The 21,221-nt window shown below is 36.5% G+C and overlaps 1 protein-coding gene across 1 annotated transcript in view; it reads right to left on the bottom strand.

Annotated features, from left to right (window-relative positions):
- Positions 1-2,153: 2,153 nt before the first annotated feature.
- Positions 2,154-21,221, bottom strand: part of DENND1B (DENN/MADD domain containing 1B) — a gene marked incomplete at its 5' end in the record, with an annotated part of 149,949 nt that continues 130,881 nt past the window's right edge. Inside the window, 5 exons of the mRNA XM_009073966.1 lie at positions 2,154-2,775; positions 3,963-4,179; positions 5,200-5,279; positions 18,295-18,405; positions 19,203-19,259. Of these exons, the coding sequence (XP_009072214.1) occupies positions 2,224-2,775; positions 3,963-4,179; positions 5,200-5,279; positions 18,295-18,405; positions 19,203-19,259 (1,017 nt within the window). The remainder of the gene's footprint in view (positions 2,776-3,962; positions 4,180-5,199; positions 5,280-18,294; positions 18,406-19,202; positions 19,260-21,221) is intronic.

The following is a 21,221-nucleotide window of genomic DNA, read 5'->3' as shown; positions in this document are numbered from 1 at the left end:
CACCTGGAAAGCTCAGAGTGAAGATTTCAGTTAATTTCATGATATTTTTGATTTTTAATAGTGCAAAATATTTTGCCAAGTAACATTTTTTGTTATTAAAAGAATCCACAACATAACATGTTGATACACAAGAGGAAACCAAAGGATAAACAGACCCTGGAATACTGAGATTCTCCAGCAATGCAGACTGCCCTCAGGAATGTTCATGCTCTAATCAAACACAGGTATTTCTGTAAGATTTGCACTTTTACAACCTTTTACCTTTGTTGCACTGATTAAAAAACTAATTCTGGAGGCTCATCCTCAATGATAAGTACTGGCCCAGACCTTCTCATTCTGGAACAAGCTGAAACTTTCCACTAACAAACCCCAGGTCTCACTCTGCATGTCCTTGGTGAAGTTTCAAACATTGTCTCTGTAATGATATGGAGCAATTCTCTTAGGTCAACTGCCTTGTAAAAAAACAGCCAAAATAAACCCCCTTTCCATTTGTGTTAGCAAGAAGGAAAATTAATTAATAAATCTCAATGAGGCAACTGATATTAAACTTTGTTACAAACTACTAAGATACTAAAGTACAATCTGATCCAAATACTGACCCCATGGACATGCTCACTCAGGCCTGTGCTGAGATTAAGATAAATCAGTCACGCCAAAGAGGGAAAGAAAGCACAAAGGTTCCTAAGATGACTTAGAAGAGCAGGAGTGCATTCTTCTCAGGCAGAGTTCATTTCATACCCGTGTGCTATTTCTACCAACTGCACCACAAATTAAAGTACAATCTGATCCAAATACTGACCCCATGGACATGCTCACTCAGGCCTGTGCTGAGATTAAGATAAATCAGTCACGCCAAAGAGGGAAAGAAAGCACAAAGGTTCCTAAGATGACTTAGAAGAGCAGGAGTGCATTCTTCTCAGGCAGAGTTCATTTCATACCCGTGTGCTATTTCTACCAACTGCACCACAAATATCCAGCTGACAATTTTTTTTTGAACCTGACTTCATGTCTTTTCTGCCCTGAACGACTGAGGAGGACAAGGTATGCATGGTGAGATGGAAAAAGAAAAGGGGATGAATACTTAACACATTTAAAAAGCAAAGAGCTGCTCCATATAGCATCAAAATTGTTCAGACTTTAAATGCCCAAATGTTCCTCAGGAACACTGCCAGAAAGAGGACAAATGCTTGTTCTAAATACAATATACATCAAGTCCATTTATTCTCTTTCACTGAATTTAGAGAAAGATTTTTAGTTGCTCGACTTGGCTAAAATGAGAGTTGGATATATGCAGTCTCACACTGAATCTGTAAGTTTAGTTTTCTAATGTTACAAATTAGGCACAAATTAGTTTTCCAACTATTAAACTGTAGAAAACAAAAAATAATAGAAATCTATCAATTCCACTTACACCTTCCTTTCTGAAAATTTTTAGGTGAAATAGTCTACCTAGGGAAACCAGATAATATGTCTTTAAAGTGTCTTAGTTGTAAACAGAAGTCAATAAATGTCACATTATAATTCAGCACTTCATGTACTTTACAGAAGAGAGAAAAACATGTGCTACCTTTCTGAAGCATGGAAGACAGAGCCACAGTTTTAGTTTGGAGTAAGTTCCACAAGAAACTCCTTAATCTAAAAAATGTCTCCTTCCCCCCAACCTTTGCTGAAGCAAATTCCTGCCATGGAAAATCATTATTGCTGTTTTGTAGATTTGCATTCATCTTCTAAGATAGTTAAACTTCTTCTCAAAAGATTAAGGCAATTATTATTCATTACAAATATTAACATCTGTACATTTCAGACAAACCAGATTGCTTGGTTCATTTCATGCTTAATGGGATTACTATAGTACCTTCAAAACCTGGTTACATTGGAGGCGACGCCTTTCTTGCTGCTTAGAGGAAGCAAATGCTAGGAAGCACCATACACTTGCTGTATTTTTACACAGAGACTAAGTAGTACCTGATTTAAGAGTGCATTCATATATCTAGTTTCATTTTGTGGACCTAACTACAGCCAACAAATGAACGGAGTAAACGTAGAAGCAGATGTCCCAATGGCAGAAAATGCGTACTCAACTGAAGACAATTACTTTTATAACTGAAGATCTCTTATTCCTTTTTCATCTTTTGGTTATCATGTTATATGGAGTTATATGGAGTCCTGAGTAGTCTCCCTTTAACTTCTGAGGGGAGTCAAGTTTCTCTTCTCATAGTTTTCTTACGTTTTATTTCCACTGCTACTGCTGGATAAGCTATCCTTTGAAATATTTAAACCATAGTGAAAAGCAGAACTCAGTTTACATAATGACACCACTTCTTGAAGAAGCCCACCCTCTTCGGGAGTTTCATCTCCCTTCTTCCCATCTTTCTCCCACGGGACCAGAATGGATGGATGTTGAGCAAGATTTGCTGGGAGCTGGTCTTCTGAGGTATTGCTTAGTGTTTCGTTCCGCTTTGCATACTTAAAGGAAGAATAGCCTGTTTTGAAACTTTCTAGGGAAGCAAACTGGGCACTTGGTTGTACTGAAGATCGGGATGTCATACTAGTGGTGTCCATCTTGCCAGTAATAAAGGTTTTGTCGCTATTTTCTTCTTCCAGCCTTGAGAGAGATTCTCTCTGGCCACCAGAAGAAACTTGCTTCCTTGGCGACGGAGGGAGCTGCTTACCATGGAGGACACTGTCATCCTGACCCAGGTTCCACTCTGCTTGGTCATTAGCACTGCTGCAGAGCAGGGTAAGGTTGCTCTCACTAGGTGCATTTGACTTGTTCTGAAAGAGAAACCATATGTTTGTGATTAATGTCATAAGAAACATCCCTACACTAGCGATTTTGCAACAAAAGTACAGTAAGGAATTTTGTGTGTTCCTAAATCATGGATCCCCTTCGGGGTGCAATGCTACAAAACAACAATCCCAGACACAATGCAAGACCAAGTGATTTTACATTTTGACATCAGAACACTGTCTCTTATCCTAAGGATTGCCTTTTGTACAGAGGAAGGATTTCTGTCCTTCTTGTCCATTCAGTCCTGGCACAAGCAGTTTTGACAGTGAACAAAGACACACTTTTCTGGTTTGTACCCATAATAGGAGAGGGAGCTGGACTAAAACTAAAACCAGATGGAATTTCCTCTTTGCTACAGTAATTAATTATACCAACTTTCAATATTAGATTTTTTTGGCCAAACAAAAATGGGCATTTTATTAATCTAACCTCTGTGTGACACCCATAATATAAAATTTTACAAGCTTTATAAACATTTGCATCAGAATTTGCTGTTCTCATAACAAATCTTCTACTATAGAAGATCCCTTTCAGCAAAAATAAATGTCAGAGAGCTGATAAGCACTGGAATTCAAAAACTAATTTTTTTTTGGCTAACCTCACAGCAGTGACTTGGTGAGGGTTTTAAAACTGTTTGTTTACACTAAAGGACCTGTGCAACTCCACCTAAAAAAGGAGCAAGGAGCTGTAGCAGTGTTTCAGGTGCAATAACCATATTCATCCCATGACTGAAATCAAGATGGAAACATCACGATATCACTGTGACTAGTTCAAGACTGGTAAGTGAAAATGCAAATACCTTCTAAACTGCATTAAAAGAGTAAGACCAGCTCTAAGTGTACCAGATTGAACCAGTTAAATATACTATTAAACTATCTGATTAAGTAAATTATTATACTCTTCACAGCTCTATATGTGGTTACTGTTTTAAGGGAAAAATACTGTTCCAAGATGACTTAGTAAACTGCACAAAGGTGTAACCGATCTCCTGACTGCTGAAAAGCCACCATGCAGTGACCAGCATGAGTGTACTGTTACACAGACCCAGGAAGACACACTAGCAATTCTATGGACTAGGCTGCAGTGTCTGATCTGCATGTTAACTCCACTCATGCATGATTCTACTATAAAGGGATTGGGGTTGTTTTTCAAATGAAAGCAGAGGACTAACCGCAGTCTTGTATTCAATGTCATCCATTGACCTAAAGAAATCCAGGCTCTTTGCTCCTGAGAGTTTTCCTTGATCTGAACTGTGTGTGCTCAGTGTGTCCAGAATTTCCCCAAGCAAGTCCATTTCTCCTTGATGCTGAGAAGTTATTCCAGTTTCACCAGAACCATCACTATCATAAATGTAAGCAGAAGCTTCTTCACTGTCTTCTGATGATAACCTGAAAACAAAAACTCTTCCGTCAGATGGGAACATAAAAGCCATTTTATTACAGCCACTTCTGAAAGGAAGTAGAATGCATTCCAAGACTTTTGAAAGGGAACATAAACCTGGAATTTCTTTCTACTCAATAATTTTCTAGACATAGATGTATGGTATTGATGCAGTTACCATTAGCTGCCTCCTGGCCCAGCCAGACACTTGTTCTAGTGGCAAGACTCTCATACTGCAACTCTTCTCCCATCATATGAGCAGATCTCCTGGATTACTGCCTAGCTATCTGCAAGGAGAATTGGTGCTTTTGTCTCTTATTTTCTCTCTTGTTCATTGCAATACCCTTACCTCTGACCCCCATTCTATTGCAGTCTTTTTGTATCTCTGTCTATCCAGAATATTCCACAAACAGTATTTTCCATGGCTCACGGTTTCAATTATAACCTTTGAACACTTCAGTAGCTCCCTCTTCCCTACTACATCACAGCTTAAGCTGCTTGACTTTGCCTTCAGCATGCTTTGTGGTTTATATCCATTATCAAAAATCATCTCCTGAATTTAGAAAATGCCTCAATGCAGCTTAAGCCTCAACCTATGATTCTCCTCTAGTTCTCACATAGGAAACCTTGATATAAAACTCACAAGGCAGTATTTTCTCTTTCAGACCCCTCAAAAAGCATTGTCACAACCACAACACAATCCTTAAAGAATAGATTAGCTGAGGTCACTGACCACCCTGTGGAGGAATATTATTTTGCTGTTTCTGTGTGTATGTAGTCTTTTTATCTGAAGTTTGTGAAGACTGAGGATTATGTCAAGCTCTTCTAAACACTATAAAATGAAAAGACATAATAGCCTGTCCCTCTTTTTAAAGCAAATTTAAATCCTAAACTACTTGACATCATCTAGATCAAGAATCAAGCTCACAGCCCGGACAGGAGAAAAATATGTCACTTGAACTCAACTTTGCTGAATAACACTACTTATTTCTCCCACAAATACACACACATCTAAACAGGCTTCTTACTTGCTTGTTCTCTCCATTTCATCATCATCATCTTCATCCAAGGCAAAATCCTGGTTACTGAGATGCTGGTTGAAACGAGTCTGGAGAACAGAAAATGAACATTGTAGTTTTGTTTATTTTTTTCTATTTTAGCATTACTTATTTGCAAACTAGCTGCCACTTTACGACTTCCTGAGCACTTGATGAGAAAAACTACATATTGATCAAGTCTTGGTTGTTAAAGGCTGTTGTAAGAGGATGTGAAGTCCTCAAGCATCACCAATTAAAGTGCATGAGAACCATTTTTCTTCATGGCCTATGGAGTGCCTCATTATTTACACAGAGCCTGGAGTGACTTATTACTTATGCAAAGCACTGATTAGCAAAAGATTGGCTACCAGAGAAAAAGCATCACTCAGGTCTACTAGCTAGTCTTTCTTGAAAGTATATCACTAAAAGCTCTGTGGTTTACTACCTTCTGATAGCAATATTTGCCAAGCTTTGGTTGTTGTGGTCTACTGAGCACAAAGAGAAAGGGATTTTTGAATTAGCAAGTACAAAAGAAGTCAGGATTCTCTTTACATAGCTATATTTACATTAGGGTGCAATACAGGACTGCAGAGTAAGTAACAGGCCAGCTAAAAACTTTGTACTAAGAATGCCTTTGTGCAGGGTAATTTACTGTAGATTACAGTTAACTTAAAGTTAACATATACTCAGAGCATCCCATGGGGACTTTTGCATGGAGCAGCTAGTGTGCTGTAAATTCACACGCTGCCATACTCACTAACCTAATATCACATTAGTATTTGGCAAACAAAACCAGGCTAAAGAATTCTATAACAACTGGAGAAAGTTTCTATCTTGACCAGAACATTCAAGTCAGGGATTTTAGTCACTTGTGCTTCAAAAATGACTGTCTTAAGGACTATACATCTCTTATAGTTGTTTTTATTAAAAGCCTGCAAAGATTAACTATACAGGCAATCAATCCACCGAAGAGATTCTGAATGTTGCATAACCTCCCATAATTTAATGGCATATGGATGGAATTTGTGCAAAGGGGAAACAGCATTAGCTAACTTTGAGGAAAATCATACAGAAGTAAAACCAAGTGCTACTGCCCACGTCTCATCCTGCAGTTCACCAAATGCCTAAACCTGCAACAAGCCCCTGACGGGGAAGAAACATGGCCTTAATTTCAGACTATAAGTTGCTTGAAAATCTTGTACTGTGAGGATTTCAGCGTGTTACCCATTGCAGATGTTGTCAGTGATCTACATGTACCAGGACACACTCTGTAACTTCTGCCCTGACATTATTTTCAGGAACATCTCAGTGTTCACTCTTTATAGGCTGAGACATTTGTTCTTGTTCAACAAGAGAGGATTTAACTAAAGTAGCAAGTTTAGATAATACTTTCCATAGTTCTTCACTCTCAAAGATGAAACATATGGTTCTAAAAGTGTTAAACCAAATAACAGTTAATATAAAATGAAAGGATTGTTATAGTATGAGAGTATTATTAAAGGAGTATTAAAACCCATGTAAGAACCTAAACTAAGCTTCATACTGAGCAAAAGATCTAAGATGGAATACACAGAAAAACCCCTATTTCTAATTCTTTCAGTTTTGTGGGGTTTTTGTGTCATTCCCCTCACTGTTGTAATCTATCATTTTCCTTCTTGTAGCTAAAGGGAGGTTAACCACTCTGTCTTAACTAATACTGCTAAGTGGTTATCTTACTGACCACTGTCACAACTACAGGCACTGTTTTCAGTAATAAGTTGCTGTTTTAATTATTTATATTCATTGGAACAATTAAAACACTTTGTTTCCATAACCCTGGAAATTAACTACTTCCCCAAGTAAATCCTGGCATGATATTCATTGTCATTAAAGCTCCAATCTGGAACTGGCTCTTGGAGGGCAAAACCCTCTGTCCCTCTCACTTTCCTGGAGTTTGCATCAAAATTAGATGCTGCCATCACTTTTACTTCTGCTAACATAAATACGAGATTTTGCAGGGAAGAAGGCTCTTTAAAAGTGTTAAGAAATTTCAGAAAACAAAATGAAAACCAACACTTGTTCATCTGTAGATGAATTAACTCTGTCAGTAGGATAAAATCCTACAAGGTAAGACTCACTGATTTGCTGAAATAATAAATAAAGTTTCAAAGAGCATAGATATCGAGCTTCGAGAAAAAAAGGGAAAAAAGGCCAAAAAAAAAGTTGTGTCTGAGAAACAGGAACTGAATAAAATTAATTAGAATCAGCAAACAGCATGGGCATAGCAGTAGCCCCTGAGAACATCTACAGACAGTATTATACAAGTGTGTTAGTGACAGCAAGAATAACATAAAAGGAATATAACGGAGCATGCTGAGAAACCTCAAACCTCCCCCCAAAACAAAAACTTCTAGTTCCTGATGGTCAGACACTTTGATAAAGTAATTTTGTTACCAATTTAAATGTTTAGGGCTATATGACAAAATTATACTGGGAGACTTTCAAGAACTAAATCAAATAAAATGGGATTTACATACAAAGAAAAAAATGGGGGGAAGGAAAGGAAAATATCTGGCTGTAAATAACAAGCTTCTCCAGCATTTACAGCTCTGTGAGCTAGTCATGGAGACAACAAGCAACACATGTTTTTGAATAAGTGACTTTCCTCTAGGAGCTGTAATAAAAATGACTGCAAGGGAGGGTTATGTCCAGACTACTTTGCAAAGAAAGAAAAAGAAAGAAAGAAACCCTTAATAAATTCCAAAAGGAGAGCCATAAAACCTTTTCAATGCTCCACTAGGCAAAGTGACAGAGTACGTGCACCTGCAAAAGCTGTCAGAGTCATTTAAGAAGTCCTTCCATTACTGACGTATCCTGCTGTTTGCAGTTATTTAAGCTTTTAATTTCTGTCTTTTCTGCATTTTGAAGTGTGTAACCTTTTTTATACCTTTTTATGAAAAAAGGACAGACTTCTGCTCCCTTCCTGATTAGCATTCTAATAACAACCAGACCGTTTAAATTTATTACCACAAGAAATGATATGGCAACACTCCTTTCTTGCTGCAGCAGAACTTTATAAAGTCTTAATAGACTGCTGTCATGTTTTTTTCTATAAAATAAAGGAACAAACTTCTTTAGCGCACTCAATTGTTTTGCTTCTTCCAACGAGTTCTGCTTACATAATAAATCTATTATTTAATGTTTTTACTTTGTATCAAAACATGAACAGTGATTCAACTTTTGCTGTTTCAAATTTTTCTCATCTTCAGTCACACTGCACTACAAGAACTCATCTCTCATCTTGCTCAGAATGAAAGGGAGTTCAACATACTTAAACACAGACTCAATTGTTTTGCTTCTTCCAACGAGTTCTGCTTACATAATAAATCTATTATTTAATGTTTTTACTTTGTATCAAAACATGAACAGTGATTCAACTTTTGCTGTTTCAAATTTTTCTCATCTTCAGTCACACTGCACTACAAGAACTCATCTCTCATCTTGCTCAGAATGAAAGGGAGTTCAACATACTTAAACACAGCAAGCTCATGCTCAAGCCACTGCTTGAACCATCAAACCTATAAAGAATGGCAAAGCAAGAACTGCAGCTGGTGTGAGGTTATATATCCTTTTCGTATATATCATATACATTCTCTTTGGTTTCTGCCCCACTTCAAAATTTCCTCCTGCAAGTCGTGTGCAAACTGTACAGACCTGAGCAAATGCTGAGCACTGAAATAAGAAAAAGAAGGAGCTGACAGTGTAAATACAAGTAGAATCAACAAAGTGAGAATAAGTCCTGTTTAAACTGTTCTCTTCTGCTAGCTGGTAGCCCCACAAAATGTTCTGCATTGGCATAAAAATGCCAAAATAAATGAATGCTAAAGGATTTAAATGTAAGATGGTTACATTCTTGATTGGGCATGAAAGTCAATCTTTGAAATGTCAGCTTTTTATACAATGCTAGACCTTTCCAAAGTCCAGCTTTGGGGAATGAGTGCTTATTGATTGATACTCAGGCAGGAAGTTTAACAAGGCTGCTGCTATTAATTGTCCTTGAAGTGAAAAACAAATAATCTTTTGATAAATGGCAGCACACATAGAATTTCACATTTACTGGCTACTCAATACATCAACACACAAAGTTTCAAGAAAAGAAAAATAATATACTATGGTTTAAATCTATGAAGTCCTGTTTCCTTTTTCTTAAAAATTTAACGATTGTTCATTCACTGCGAGAGAGCAAAATAAATACAAGTCCTCTATTATTTAGGATTCAGTATTTTATTTTACCCATCCTCCTCTACAACCAAATCACAGACATAATTATCACTCTGTCCAGCAGGGAAGCAAAAGATCTCCCAATCAAACTTTCTAGTTAAGCACAACCTGTCGCCTTCCTTTCCGGTGAAAGACTGTGACCTAAAGCAATGAATAATGAAATCACAGGAAAGTACTTCACATTACAGTCCACAAGATCTGAGATGGAGGAAGAAGGAAAGGAAAGAGAAAAAAAGGAAGAACAGTTACTCACAGACAATTTTAAAACTATTAATGTTGAATAAAAGCCCTTTGTCTTTCCTAGGATAGAAATCTCTGCTTTAAGAAATGGAGACATATAGATAATGCATTTGAAAGAACATGAAGTGATTGGAAACATCTACAACTGTATGCCATGAGACAAAAATGTCATCGATTCCAAGATCCTGTTAAAATGGTAGGGAAACAGGGATAAAAAAAAGTAGGTTCCTGATGACAGAGAAAAATTGTTTTCTGTGACAATAAAGAGCTGCAAGAGCAGGAAACCCCCCCAAAATCTGTTTAGAGACACAGACAACCAGAAATATGTGTATGGACACAGCACCTTGAAATGACAAGTAAGCTGTAATGCCACAGAGATCTCTACTGACTATTGTAAAGTTAAAGGAAACAGTAATATCCACACTGAGGTAGGATTTATAAGTAAAGATGATAAATTTGTTGAGATACTTAGCCATGGATAGCACATCGTAATTGTGTTCTGAATTACTGGGGTAAAAAATGAGCAAACTCTAAGCTCCCTCTCTTTAATGCATGTTAGACACCTGAACACTGGTATCATCTGAGAATTTTGTAACACTGCTTTTCATTTGTAAGAATTAATCATGCTTCTGTAAGCATTTCTCAATAATAGTTATGTTTTTGTCCAGAACAACAAGTAAACTTCTATTTTCTCTGAAGAATCACAGACTGTTTAGCCCTCAGGAAGCCTCAGCCCCCCGAATGAGCCCGAGGCCTCACAGTCAGATAGCAGCTCCAAACAGCAGATCCTGCTCGTTCTTCTCAATGGCACAGAGGCTATTCTTAGCCAAACCACCCGTTTTCAGCTGACGCACCGTGGCACTGTGCCACACATCACTCAAGCTGCAGAGTGCACCAGCCCAAGGCAGCCTGGCTCCACTTTCATTGGCAACGAGCAGAAGTGTTAGTCTTTTAAAATAGGACGTGGAGATTTGCAGTGCCATTTGCAACAACTAAAGCCAGCAGCTCTTTATTTTTTTTTTTTGGTGGATGGTTTTAAGAATCAGTTTCACGAGAGTTTCCAGTTAAAAAAATCTGAGCAAAATATCACTTATTTTCCCATTTTGATGATCATTAATGTCCTAGGTACAGTCAATGATTAGAGGGAAGGAAAATGACAGAATGGAGGGTTGAAGGAGTCACTGGAGAGAGGAGCAAGAAGATAAGGGAGAATGTGTGTCAGAAAGAAAAACTAATCAGTGTCTATATACACAAAGCCTCGTGAATGCTCATATGCATAAAGGCAGAGAAGGGAATGTGGGTTTGAGGTAACAGCAAAGTCAAGAGACCTGGAAGTAACTGAGGTGCACAGTGTGTGACTTCAGTGAATCAGAACAGCTGCAAACCCAGTTTGTCTGGCTGGAACATGCTACCCATTTCATACAACTCCTAAACAGGTAAAGCAGAGACTACTGCTTAAATTGATCCTTTCATCAGCAGAACTACCACATGGTAAAGTCACTGCTGGAAGCACTGATTGCTGAGCACGTGTGACTTTCTCACAGGCAAACTTATCAAAAATATTGAATATAGAATGTTCAATGTGGATGTGATCCTGAGCGCAAACGTCCTATACCTCCCGACTTCAGCTTATCAAAAATATTGAATATAGAATGTACAATGTGGATGTGATCCTGAGCACAAACGTCCTATACCTCCCGACTTCACCAGCACTAAGCTTAAAAACAGACAGACTAATCATATTTGCCAGGAAAAAAAGATTGTGCCTTAGAAACAGAAATATTTCTGGACTGTCTAACAACCAGGAGAATTAGCAAGGAGGAGTCCCTCCGCCTGTTGACACCAACAGGAGACTTCTGCTCAGCAAAGAAGGTTGTTCTCTGCAAGGTGCTATGGAATATGGCTGGCACTTGCATTTGGACATTACTCACTAATTTCAGTTATTTTAGGGCCCAAATCAGACAATTACCAGCAGGACAAAGGCATCATCAGGATGTAACCGAGATTCTAGGTGGGCTGAGTTGCCCTTTGGACATGCCTGTCTCTCTCCACTTGCTGCAGAGGAAGCCTAGGGCAGCATTGCTGCAAAATTCAGCATTTCGAAGTGTCTAAAATTAGACGGGTTGAATCTGGGCTCTCACATTCAGAAATGCTGAGATCCCTGCAGGAAACGCCTTTCCTGTTTCTTCTACTTCTCCCTCCTTTTGCCCCAAGCCAAACTTTTTAGTTTAATTGAACTGCTTTATTCTGTTGGAGGTTTTTATTCTTAGGTACAGGATTAGAGAGAAAGAAAAGGTTTGGGAACATACAGTACTAGAGCTGAAGTTTTAGGTACAAGGTGGTGCTCTTCAAACTTTCAGCCAGAAGGCAAAAACAACATGGAAGTTGGGACACAGGTACCAACTGTTGTCTGACAGCCCTTCTGGCTCCCTGCTTTGGCTCAGTGGAGCCAAAACATGACCTGTGCAAGACAGAAGATACACAGCAAACAAAAGCAGAAGATAAAATTGTTACATTAAGATGTCAATAAATTTTCCTGATGAAAAAAATAATCCAGTTATTTTAATTAACTACTAAGGACAGTAAATTTTCCTGATGAAAAAAATAATCCGGTTATTTTAATTAACTACTAAGGAAAAAAAGGTTCATCCAGTTTTGAAAGTACTTTCTGAAATAGCATTTTTCTTTCAGATCCTGAAAAAGGAAACATTGGTAGATGTACCAATGTGGTTTGTTTGTAGAACAACAACCCTCAAGAAAGGCTGCCTTTCTATTTTTTAAAAAACTTAAACAGGGGTCAATAATAGCCAGGAAAAGCATCTGCAAACTTTTTGCATGTATAATTCTTTTTTCAGTAAGATAAATCAGAGGTGGTGATTTTGCCAAACATTCCACAAATGTTTTTTCAGTAAGATAAATCAGAGGTGGGGATTTTGCCCTGAAAAGCCAAACATTCCACAAATATCCACAAGGTAACAAAAAATTCAGAGTGATTTGCTGGCCATTACTCTATCTTTCAATTCTTTTATTATTTTACTTTAAACTAGAGTCATGGTAATCAGTGCAGAGATTTCTCAAGTGATATTTACTACAAAACTCAAAGACAACAGGCAGCTACAAAGTTCACACTGTTTTACAGGTGCAGAAGGAATAGCAGAACTCTGCTGTGGAGATCTGCCACACTTCTTTGCCTAAAACCATGGTGAGGAGAGATGGAAACAGAAAAGAGGAAAACTTACACCAATAAACGTTCTGAAATTAAAAAAAAAGCTTTACAAACTTATGCTGCTTCTTTATTTCTTTAATTTTGATCACTGACTGTATTAAAATCAGTCCCTGTCACTCTTTAGAGGCTGCATCTAATTTTTCTTTTTGGGGGGGGTGGTAGGGGGGTGGTGGTGAGAAGTTTGAGCAATCTTATAATTGCAGGTCCACCTGGTAGCTTATATATTCTCTATTCCTGAAAATAATATATGAAATACATGAAAGCACCTAAATGCTTAATTTGCCCCAAATCCAAGTACTATTTCACTTATCAAAAATAAAGGAAGTCCTGCTCGATTTCTACAAGGTCTTGCACAAGGCAGAGATGCATGTGTGCCTCTACCACTTCAGACAGGCACTGGAGCCACGAGAGGGCACTCTCGTAATCTACAATTTGAATTTTGGCAGCCTGGCTTTTTCATTTTTAATTAAAAGGAAATCTGACTGTTTTGCAGAATGAAGAGATCTCACTTGACACACCAAGACAAAAGATTTTCCTCCAAATTAAAGGAAGCTAACGATATCTACAATATTTTCAAATTACACCACATTAGCTAAAGAAATAGAATTTACTGATCAACCAAAGCTTACTTCAAAAGTGTATTTTATAGAAACAAAATGTGATTTACATTAAAAACTAGCCCTTAATTTTTATTACATCTGTCAATTTAAAATATTTTAGTCAATGAGAGTAGAAGAAACCCCCAGCAATATAACCACTATTATCTGTGGATGGTAGGTATAGATGTGATCTCAAGCACATTATCTGAATCCAAATACAGGTTAATGCCCTTAACCAGAGCCTTTATGGTTCTGGTATCATTGTGGGGTTGTCTGCAGATTTTTTTTTCTTAAATAAATTCAGTCACCTTATACAGAATACATATATTCAGCACTGCATTATCACAGACATGTCATCTCCTCTCTTATGTTCCTGAGAAAAGAAAAAGTCTTCAGAATAGCCCACTCTTGCCACCTTTTTCAGGTTAGGAGGGTAATCAGTTACTAGAAGCCCTTTGTAGTTCATGATTATGTCATTTATTTTAGTGGCCATTGTAGGGATATTGATAAATGGGGCACTCCTGAAGGTAAGGTTATCCTGAACACATCTTCCTGCCTGACACTTGCTCTCTTTGTTGAACAGATGCCAAGTGTACCTACTGCAAGCTGAATTATATATTCTATAGTTACTAAGACATACTTCAGTAAAATAGAAAAAGCTCCATTTGCAACGTGCTTAAAAAAAAAAAAAGAGAATAAAAACTGGTAATTCTCTTCTCTTTGAGAATACCAAGAAAAAAGTTTAGTCATTTAGTCTAACTTGGCTTTTATTACCTTACACAAAAGTGTTTTCAAAACCTTCTTAGACACTGTATTTGGATCCTGCAAAGTCATGGTGAGCAGTTCACTTGGTATCTTCAATACAGGAACATTTAAAATAGTGCTGACACCCAGGGATTCCTGGTAAATTCACACTTGGAATCCAAATCCCTGTTTCCATTCCAGGTACAAGGCAGTATGTGCCTAAAGGTGCAGGTATTACAGACATTTCCTTAGAGACATGGGGGCATTGCTAACTTACTAATTGGAAAGTGAACTAGTAGCTCTTATTTGGTATATTCTCCAAATCATCACGAGCATTTTATTAGCCACTAAATACATCAGTACCATTGATATCCTGAAATACTCCATTTTTAATAAGCTACCCCAAAGTAAAATTACAAAGATCATACTCATGCAAACAAACAGATCTTCCTGGTATTCTAACCAGGATCATAATAAACATGATTTCTTTTTAATTATATATTCATTTGGAACAATTCTACAGAGCTCCCACTGCATTTAGGCTCCTGTGTACCCAGAAATCTGCATTACCTGGGAGCATCTAATGAAACAGAATTAAAACAGATTATGCAAAAACTGAATGCACCACTCTAATACATGCCCTGCTGTAGCCTTCTCATCAATAGTTAAAGGAACTCAGCAATATCATTGGCAAGATACTGCAAAGGGTGTCGAAACAAATCTCACACTTGCATTAATTTTTATTTCAAAAATTTTAGCTGGTGATGATTTCTTATATCGTTTACATCCCTAATTAATGTAAAAGATAAAACATACCAGAGACACATTATTAGCTCTAGGCATGAAACAGTTAACAGCAGTGCACATGCCAAGGTTTTAATAAGGCTTAACAATAAAAAGCTTCAATCCTCCACTTTCACTAGATTTTGTTGTTGTGGTTTTCCCTTGCTTAGGGCAATCCATCTGTTAATGTTGACTTGCAATATAGTTAAGCTCACACACATATAAAAAGCCTAGAACAGTGAAGCTAAGCAAGAGTAAGCTGAAATGAATATTAGAGAGACAGAACGATTCATCTTAGGCAGAGATTAATTGTGTGGCACACGCGCATGCACACAGGCACGTCTGAGTGCACTCCTTACTTCTTGGGGTTTTTTTTAAGGAAAGACTTTCAAAATGCAAATTCTAGGAGGGCAAGCTGATCACTACAGTTTGCAATAACACATTTAATTATTTATCCTCTGATTAGGTTTTGACAGCTATTTTACATGCTATAATTTGTTTTGATTTACTGCTATTTTTTTAAAAGTCTATTGCCTATCTGGAAAAGAAAAAAAAATACAATAAAGCCACTGTGACAGCAGTGATAAAGCTTAGTAAATATTCATTGTTAAAAATGGCTCTGCACTGTGACCAGTGCTGGTATTCTCCCTGGGCCAAACTGGCCTTGTTTTCAATAAAACCAGAGAAGTATCCTTTCCCTTGAGCCCTGTTAGGCTGAGGCTGCAGTTGGAACTGTCATCTTCACACAAAAGCAAAGGGGTTGGGTTTTACAAACGCAAAGCCTAATTGGGAGATCTTCATGGCTGTACCCTTGACATTTATTAAAGCCTCATCAACAAAACAGGAAATAACCGTACTAATTAGCAGACCCATATACAAACTACTATTTGTTGGGCTAAAAGCAGATTCACTTCCAATTGTAAAGGAAATGTCCTCCCAGACCCTAAAATCCTATTATGAACCATTTTTTTAAATGATGTTTTTCAGTGAAGCAAACTTTGATAGCATACATAACTTTTCAATGTGAATATGTTTTACAGCATCTCAGGTAACTATTAGTTAGTATTTTACTGTTTCCAAGAAGTGGAGAATGACAAGCTCAATGTATACAACGAATACAACATAAAATATAACACCAATTTCTTTACAAGTTTAATTATGTTTCAGTATGGAAGAGAAAGTAATAAAATGCAGAAATGCCTGTTATTTGGAAGCAAGATGACCATTAAAAGCAATCTCTCTTTTGTTCATTGTTTATTTAGGTTTTAGGAGGTTATTCAAGTATATTGACATAACAACTTACTCAATATCATGTCCTTACTTTAAATATGTATTAAACTGCATTACCCCCATGTTAGCATTATTCTTATAGTGATATAGACACTCATGGACATCATTTTAGAAATCTGGGTGGAGAGGCTCATTTGCAGGATAAAGAGTTACAGAAAAAGGATTAAACCTGACAACAATAGCACTCTGAAACTCACTTCTTTTAAAAGCAGATTCAGTACTAGATCAAACACATTCTCTCTCAGACACATGTATTGCAAATGCAAGTATCTATTTTTATTTGGACATGAAGTTTAAAATCATCACTTATTAATAAAGAACTTGTATTCATGTTATGTTATTCAAACACCAAGAACAAAAATAAAAACAGTAGCAACAGCAGTCTGTTGATTTTTTTAGATTTTTTTTTTTTGCTTGCTTACGGGGGGGAGGAAAAAGAGGGAATGGCGTGAGAGGAGAAGAAGTTCTTGGAGAGCAATCCCCATGTGTTTCTCCCTGCCCACTGGATTCACATGATGCTTGGGACATGAGCTGGGGAGAAAATATGGGACCTTTGCTTTGTAGCAGGGCAAAACTGAGGGGCTGTGACTTACAAGTTTTGCTAGTAAATAGACCCTATATATGTATATGTACATGTGTATGTACATGTGTAAGTACATACATTAACACACATTTGTATGCAAACAAAGCTATGGACAGATCTGCACTCCTGTCTTGTTTTCAAAGCTAAAAGACAACTGGTAGAAACAGCAATGATTAAAGGGTTTAGGACTGTACAGCTGTACGAACACAAAAACATAGGCAAGTGAAATTGTTCTGTCTGAACACAAACCTTCAAAAGAAACGTTTAATTGTACCAAGGTAAATTATATTCCTTTGTATCCCCAGACTCCTGTATATAACAGTAGGAAGCACTACCATATCAGTGAAGCAGAAAGTCTTTGTATTATTTATAAACCTACTAAAAATAATTACTTAATACTCATGTAAAATTTCACCATCGTTTATCAATAATCTGTAGCAGTTCCATGTTACATTTCTGAAACTCTACATTTAATGCTAATAAATAAAATAATAGATAAAAACTAATTCAAAATCAAATTGATTCAAAAGACAATCCAGCTTTTTATTACTGCAGTATCTAAAGCAAAGAACAAATGTTTTTAGATAAGTTGGACTGAATTGCTATAGTTAATTCCCATATGAGGAAGATAAAGGCATTAAAATTCCACATATAATGTATTCAAAACATGCAATAACAATATAATATAAAAATAAATACCCACACAGTAAAAATACGTACATCTGCAGGTATTTATTTGCAGGAATAAAGTGTTAGATAAACTATTTTGTTGATATCTTTGAAATAAAACTGTCAAAATTAATCCAAAAACATTAAAACGCTTGCCAAAGTTGAGACACTACACCTGTTACTTCAAATCTAGACTAGAAAGGATTAGAGAACAAAAGCCAAGACATTGCCACTGTATTAACTAGCTGACTTATTAATAAAATAATAAATCACAATTATCTGAACAAAGTTAAAGGCCATATGATATGACTGCCAAAACAATCTATTAGAAACACAAAATGAATGTGCTTCACTATAAGAAACTAAAACAGAGCTTAATATAGACCTGTGAATAGACCAGAATGTACTTTTTGGGAGAAGCCTTTCTCAAAACCAGTACTGAAGAATTAAATCTCAGATCCATACTTCTAAATCTCCTGTTCTTTCCCCTCTCAACAGAGATGAAATACAAACAGCATTTTTCTCCATTCAAGCAGCACAGCAGCATTTCTATAAACACAGCCTTTTAATCACACTCTCCAAACACAGACAGGAAAATCATCTTATGCAGATTCACCAATGCACTACTGTAAGTGGCAAAAAAATTTCCAATATATATATGTGAATACAAAGAGAAGTTTCAGGTGCCTTACCTGTGCCAGTCTTCTCTTTTCTGAGTTTGTTCTTTTCTCATAATGCGATGTGTAGAGGGGAACAGTCTGTACTGCACCAGCACTGCAAGTTCCATACTCTTCGTCACTCTCCTATGCAACAAAACAGATTTAAATTCCTTTATTTATAATCATTATCTGCAAACATACCCTCCATATTATGCATGCAGAATGCATTCAAAATAATCTTGCCACAATCTATTACTGTCATGAAAATACCATCTGTAGTAAGAAAATCAAATTTAGGTTTTCAAGGCACTGGATTAGCAACATTGTCATTTAAAAGATGAATTGTTCAAGTGGTTTTTTCATTTTTCTTAAAATAGCATTAAAGATATCTAAAAATTGATTCCTTCTCTGGACAGAAACATCTTATGTTGAAACAAAATTCTGAATGGGAAAAGCAGTTGCAAAATGCCTAAAACATCTTTGCTGATAGTTTGCAGTGTTGCTTTTGCAAAATGACACTACTCATTTGTCTTTAAACATTGCTATTGTTCACGTATCTTTTCAAACTAAAACTGGACAACTAAACCTTCTGAAATACACTGTACTGCAAGACTCTCCCATCTCAAATTCTCAGTTTGAAGTAAAGGCTTCGATTGTGATATCAAAGCAATCAACTTTATGAAAACATACATCCTGTTAATGTATCTTTGAAGACCTCTGTTGTTCTATGATAAAATATGCAAACAATAAAGAGATTATTCAGTGGATGCATAGAATGACAGATAGTTGCCAGAGGGCTCGTTATGAAAAATGTATTGTTGAACAAAGGGCTAAGCATATTTCAAAAGTCATTAAAAACACAAATCTCATGTGATTTGTAAAGTATAAGCTTCAAACTGATACAGGGAGCAATGCAAGAAAGTTAAAAGTCTACTACGTACCTTGTGTTTTAACTTACTCTTCACTTCTTTTATTCCTTGCCTCGCCTGATTTTTTGCCTAGAGAAAGAAAAGGACTTAAGTAGCTCTGCAAGATTACACTGGCTGTAGTCACAAAACATGCCTTATGATGGCATACTTATTTTACCTTTTTTTTTAAACACCTGGGGATACAAAGAAGAGCAACAAACCTTTAGCACAAATTTCATACAAGCACTGTCACTATATTTTTTTCTATTTGTGCTTTTTCCATATATTTAAGGATTTTTTGCAGTACATGCAAAAATCACTCAAAAAACACTCAAAATTCTCCATTCTTACTAAGGACAGGCTAAAAATGGTCATATACATCATTCCTTGATTTGAAATGCTCCTTTAAATTTGGAAGGATATTTTAGCAGTGATGTTGAAAAAAATGTTAAGATTTTTAAGATGACTGCTACAGTGTTCCAGTCTGGCAACTTGCAGGGCAACATCAATCTTAAGAGAAATGAAGTGATTTCATATGCAGATGGAGATTTTGCCCAGTGTTGCTGAACAGCATAGTGCTGCTATTTAGGGGAGAGTTCTGTATGCATTAGAAGAGGCAGCCAAGGATCACTGTTGCATAGAAAACAGTCAAGAATATTCCTCAATACAGAAATTAATTATCAATACAGAATACCATGTTCTTATTCTAAAAAACATTTGAGAGAAAGAGACAGAGAGAGGGAGAAGGGGGGAGTAGAAAAAAATTAAAGAAGGGGGAATGACATCAAAACCCTTAAGCCTAAGAGAAGCAAAGGTTTTCTTACGTAAATATGGGGAAAAAATATTAAAGTTTTCAAGTTTGTCTTGAAAACAGGCATTTTAAAATACATTCAAGGGCATAAATATCAGGAAACCACTATGGTTTTTCTATGGTTTTCTATACACGGCAATTCAGAAAAAGAAAATCATTTTCTTGAATCAAGAGGTCAGAGAGGCTTTTTGATCCTTAAATCATACATCTATAAGCTCAGTAACAGCACAATGGGGTGCCATGTAGCAGATGCTAACCTGAAAGCCACTTTAAACTTTCCAGATCATGCTCACAGCATTTGGATGAATTTTGGAGTGCTTTGTTCTAATTCTGAGGGATGGTACCAAGCACATTACTCAAGGCTACCAACCAGTTATCTAGCAATTAAGAAATGCATATTTCATTTCTCTACTAGTAGACTCCATAAAGGGCAACAGCATAAGAAATTAAATGGGGTATAAGTATGAATACCTTATACACACAGATCCTCAAAAATTTACTAATGTTTCCTGGCATATACAGCAATTCACTTTGAGGAACCTTTACTATCAAGGACATAATTATCAAAATTGAAGGCTGGGAGAAGAACATGTAACCACAGTCTAAGATAGTGCAAATGAAGAAGAATAACTTGCAGATAACCTGCTAATGAACCTTTTTTTAAATTATAAATGAGTCCATGAATATGAAGTATATTTAATTTATTTACCTGTTTCTCTCCACGACTGCTGTGTTTTTCAAGTGATGTAAAATTAAAAATTCTGTTTGAAAACTTTACTTAAAATACACTGGCTTAGACTGATGTACTGATTTATTCAGGACTACTTATTATGCATCTAACTAGTGAAACACTTGGAAAAGCAAAAAGGAAGCCAAAAGTCTTTTCCCCTTAAAACACTTTCCACATCATTTTATAATATTGCTGTTTTACCGTACTGCTAACACCATATAGTCACATACAGTTTATTGGTTAGGCTGCCTTTGGAAACAAGATCTTCTAAGATCAAAAGTATAAGCATTAAATCCGGTTAAACATGAGTATTCCAGTATCATCTTTAACAGAGCAGATGATAGAAAGGATTTGCTGCACAAATTACTGATGCATTATCACATTTTTCAATAGTGCAGCACTCAGTGCCAAAGTGAAATTACAGCTGTGTATCAAATATCTAAATGATATTCAAATAAGCTTCTAGTATGTCTTGTGATTGAAACAAAACCAGCACACTGATGCTTTGAAA

The sequence above is a fragment of the Acanthisitta chloris genome, unplaced genomic scaffold, assembly GCF_000695815.1.
Source record: "Acanthisitta chloris isolate BGI_N310 unplaced genomic scaffold, ASM69581v1 scaffold14104, whole genome shotgun sequence".
Classification (NCBI taxonomy): Eukaryota; Metazoa; Chordata; class Aves; order Passeriformes; family Acanthisittidae; genus Acanthisitta; species Acanthisitta chloris.
The sequence above is the reverse complement of the archived record's forward strand: the minus strand, read 5'-3'. Positions and strand labels throughout refer to the sequence as shown.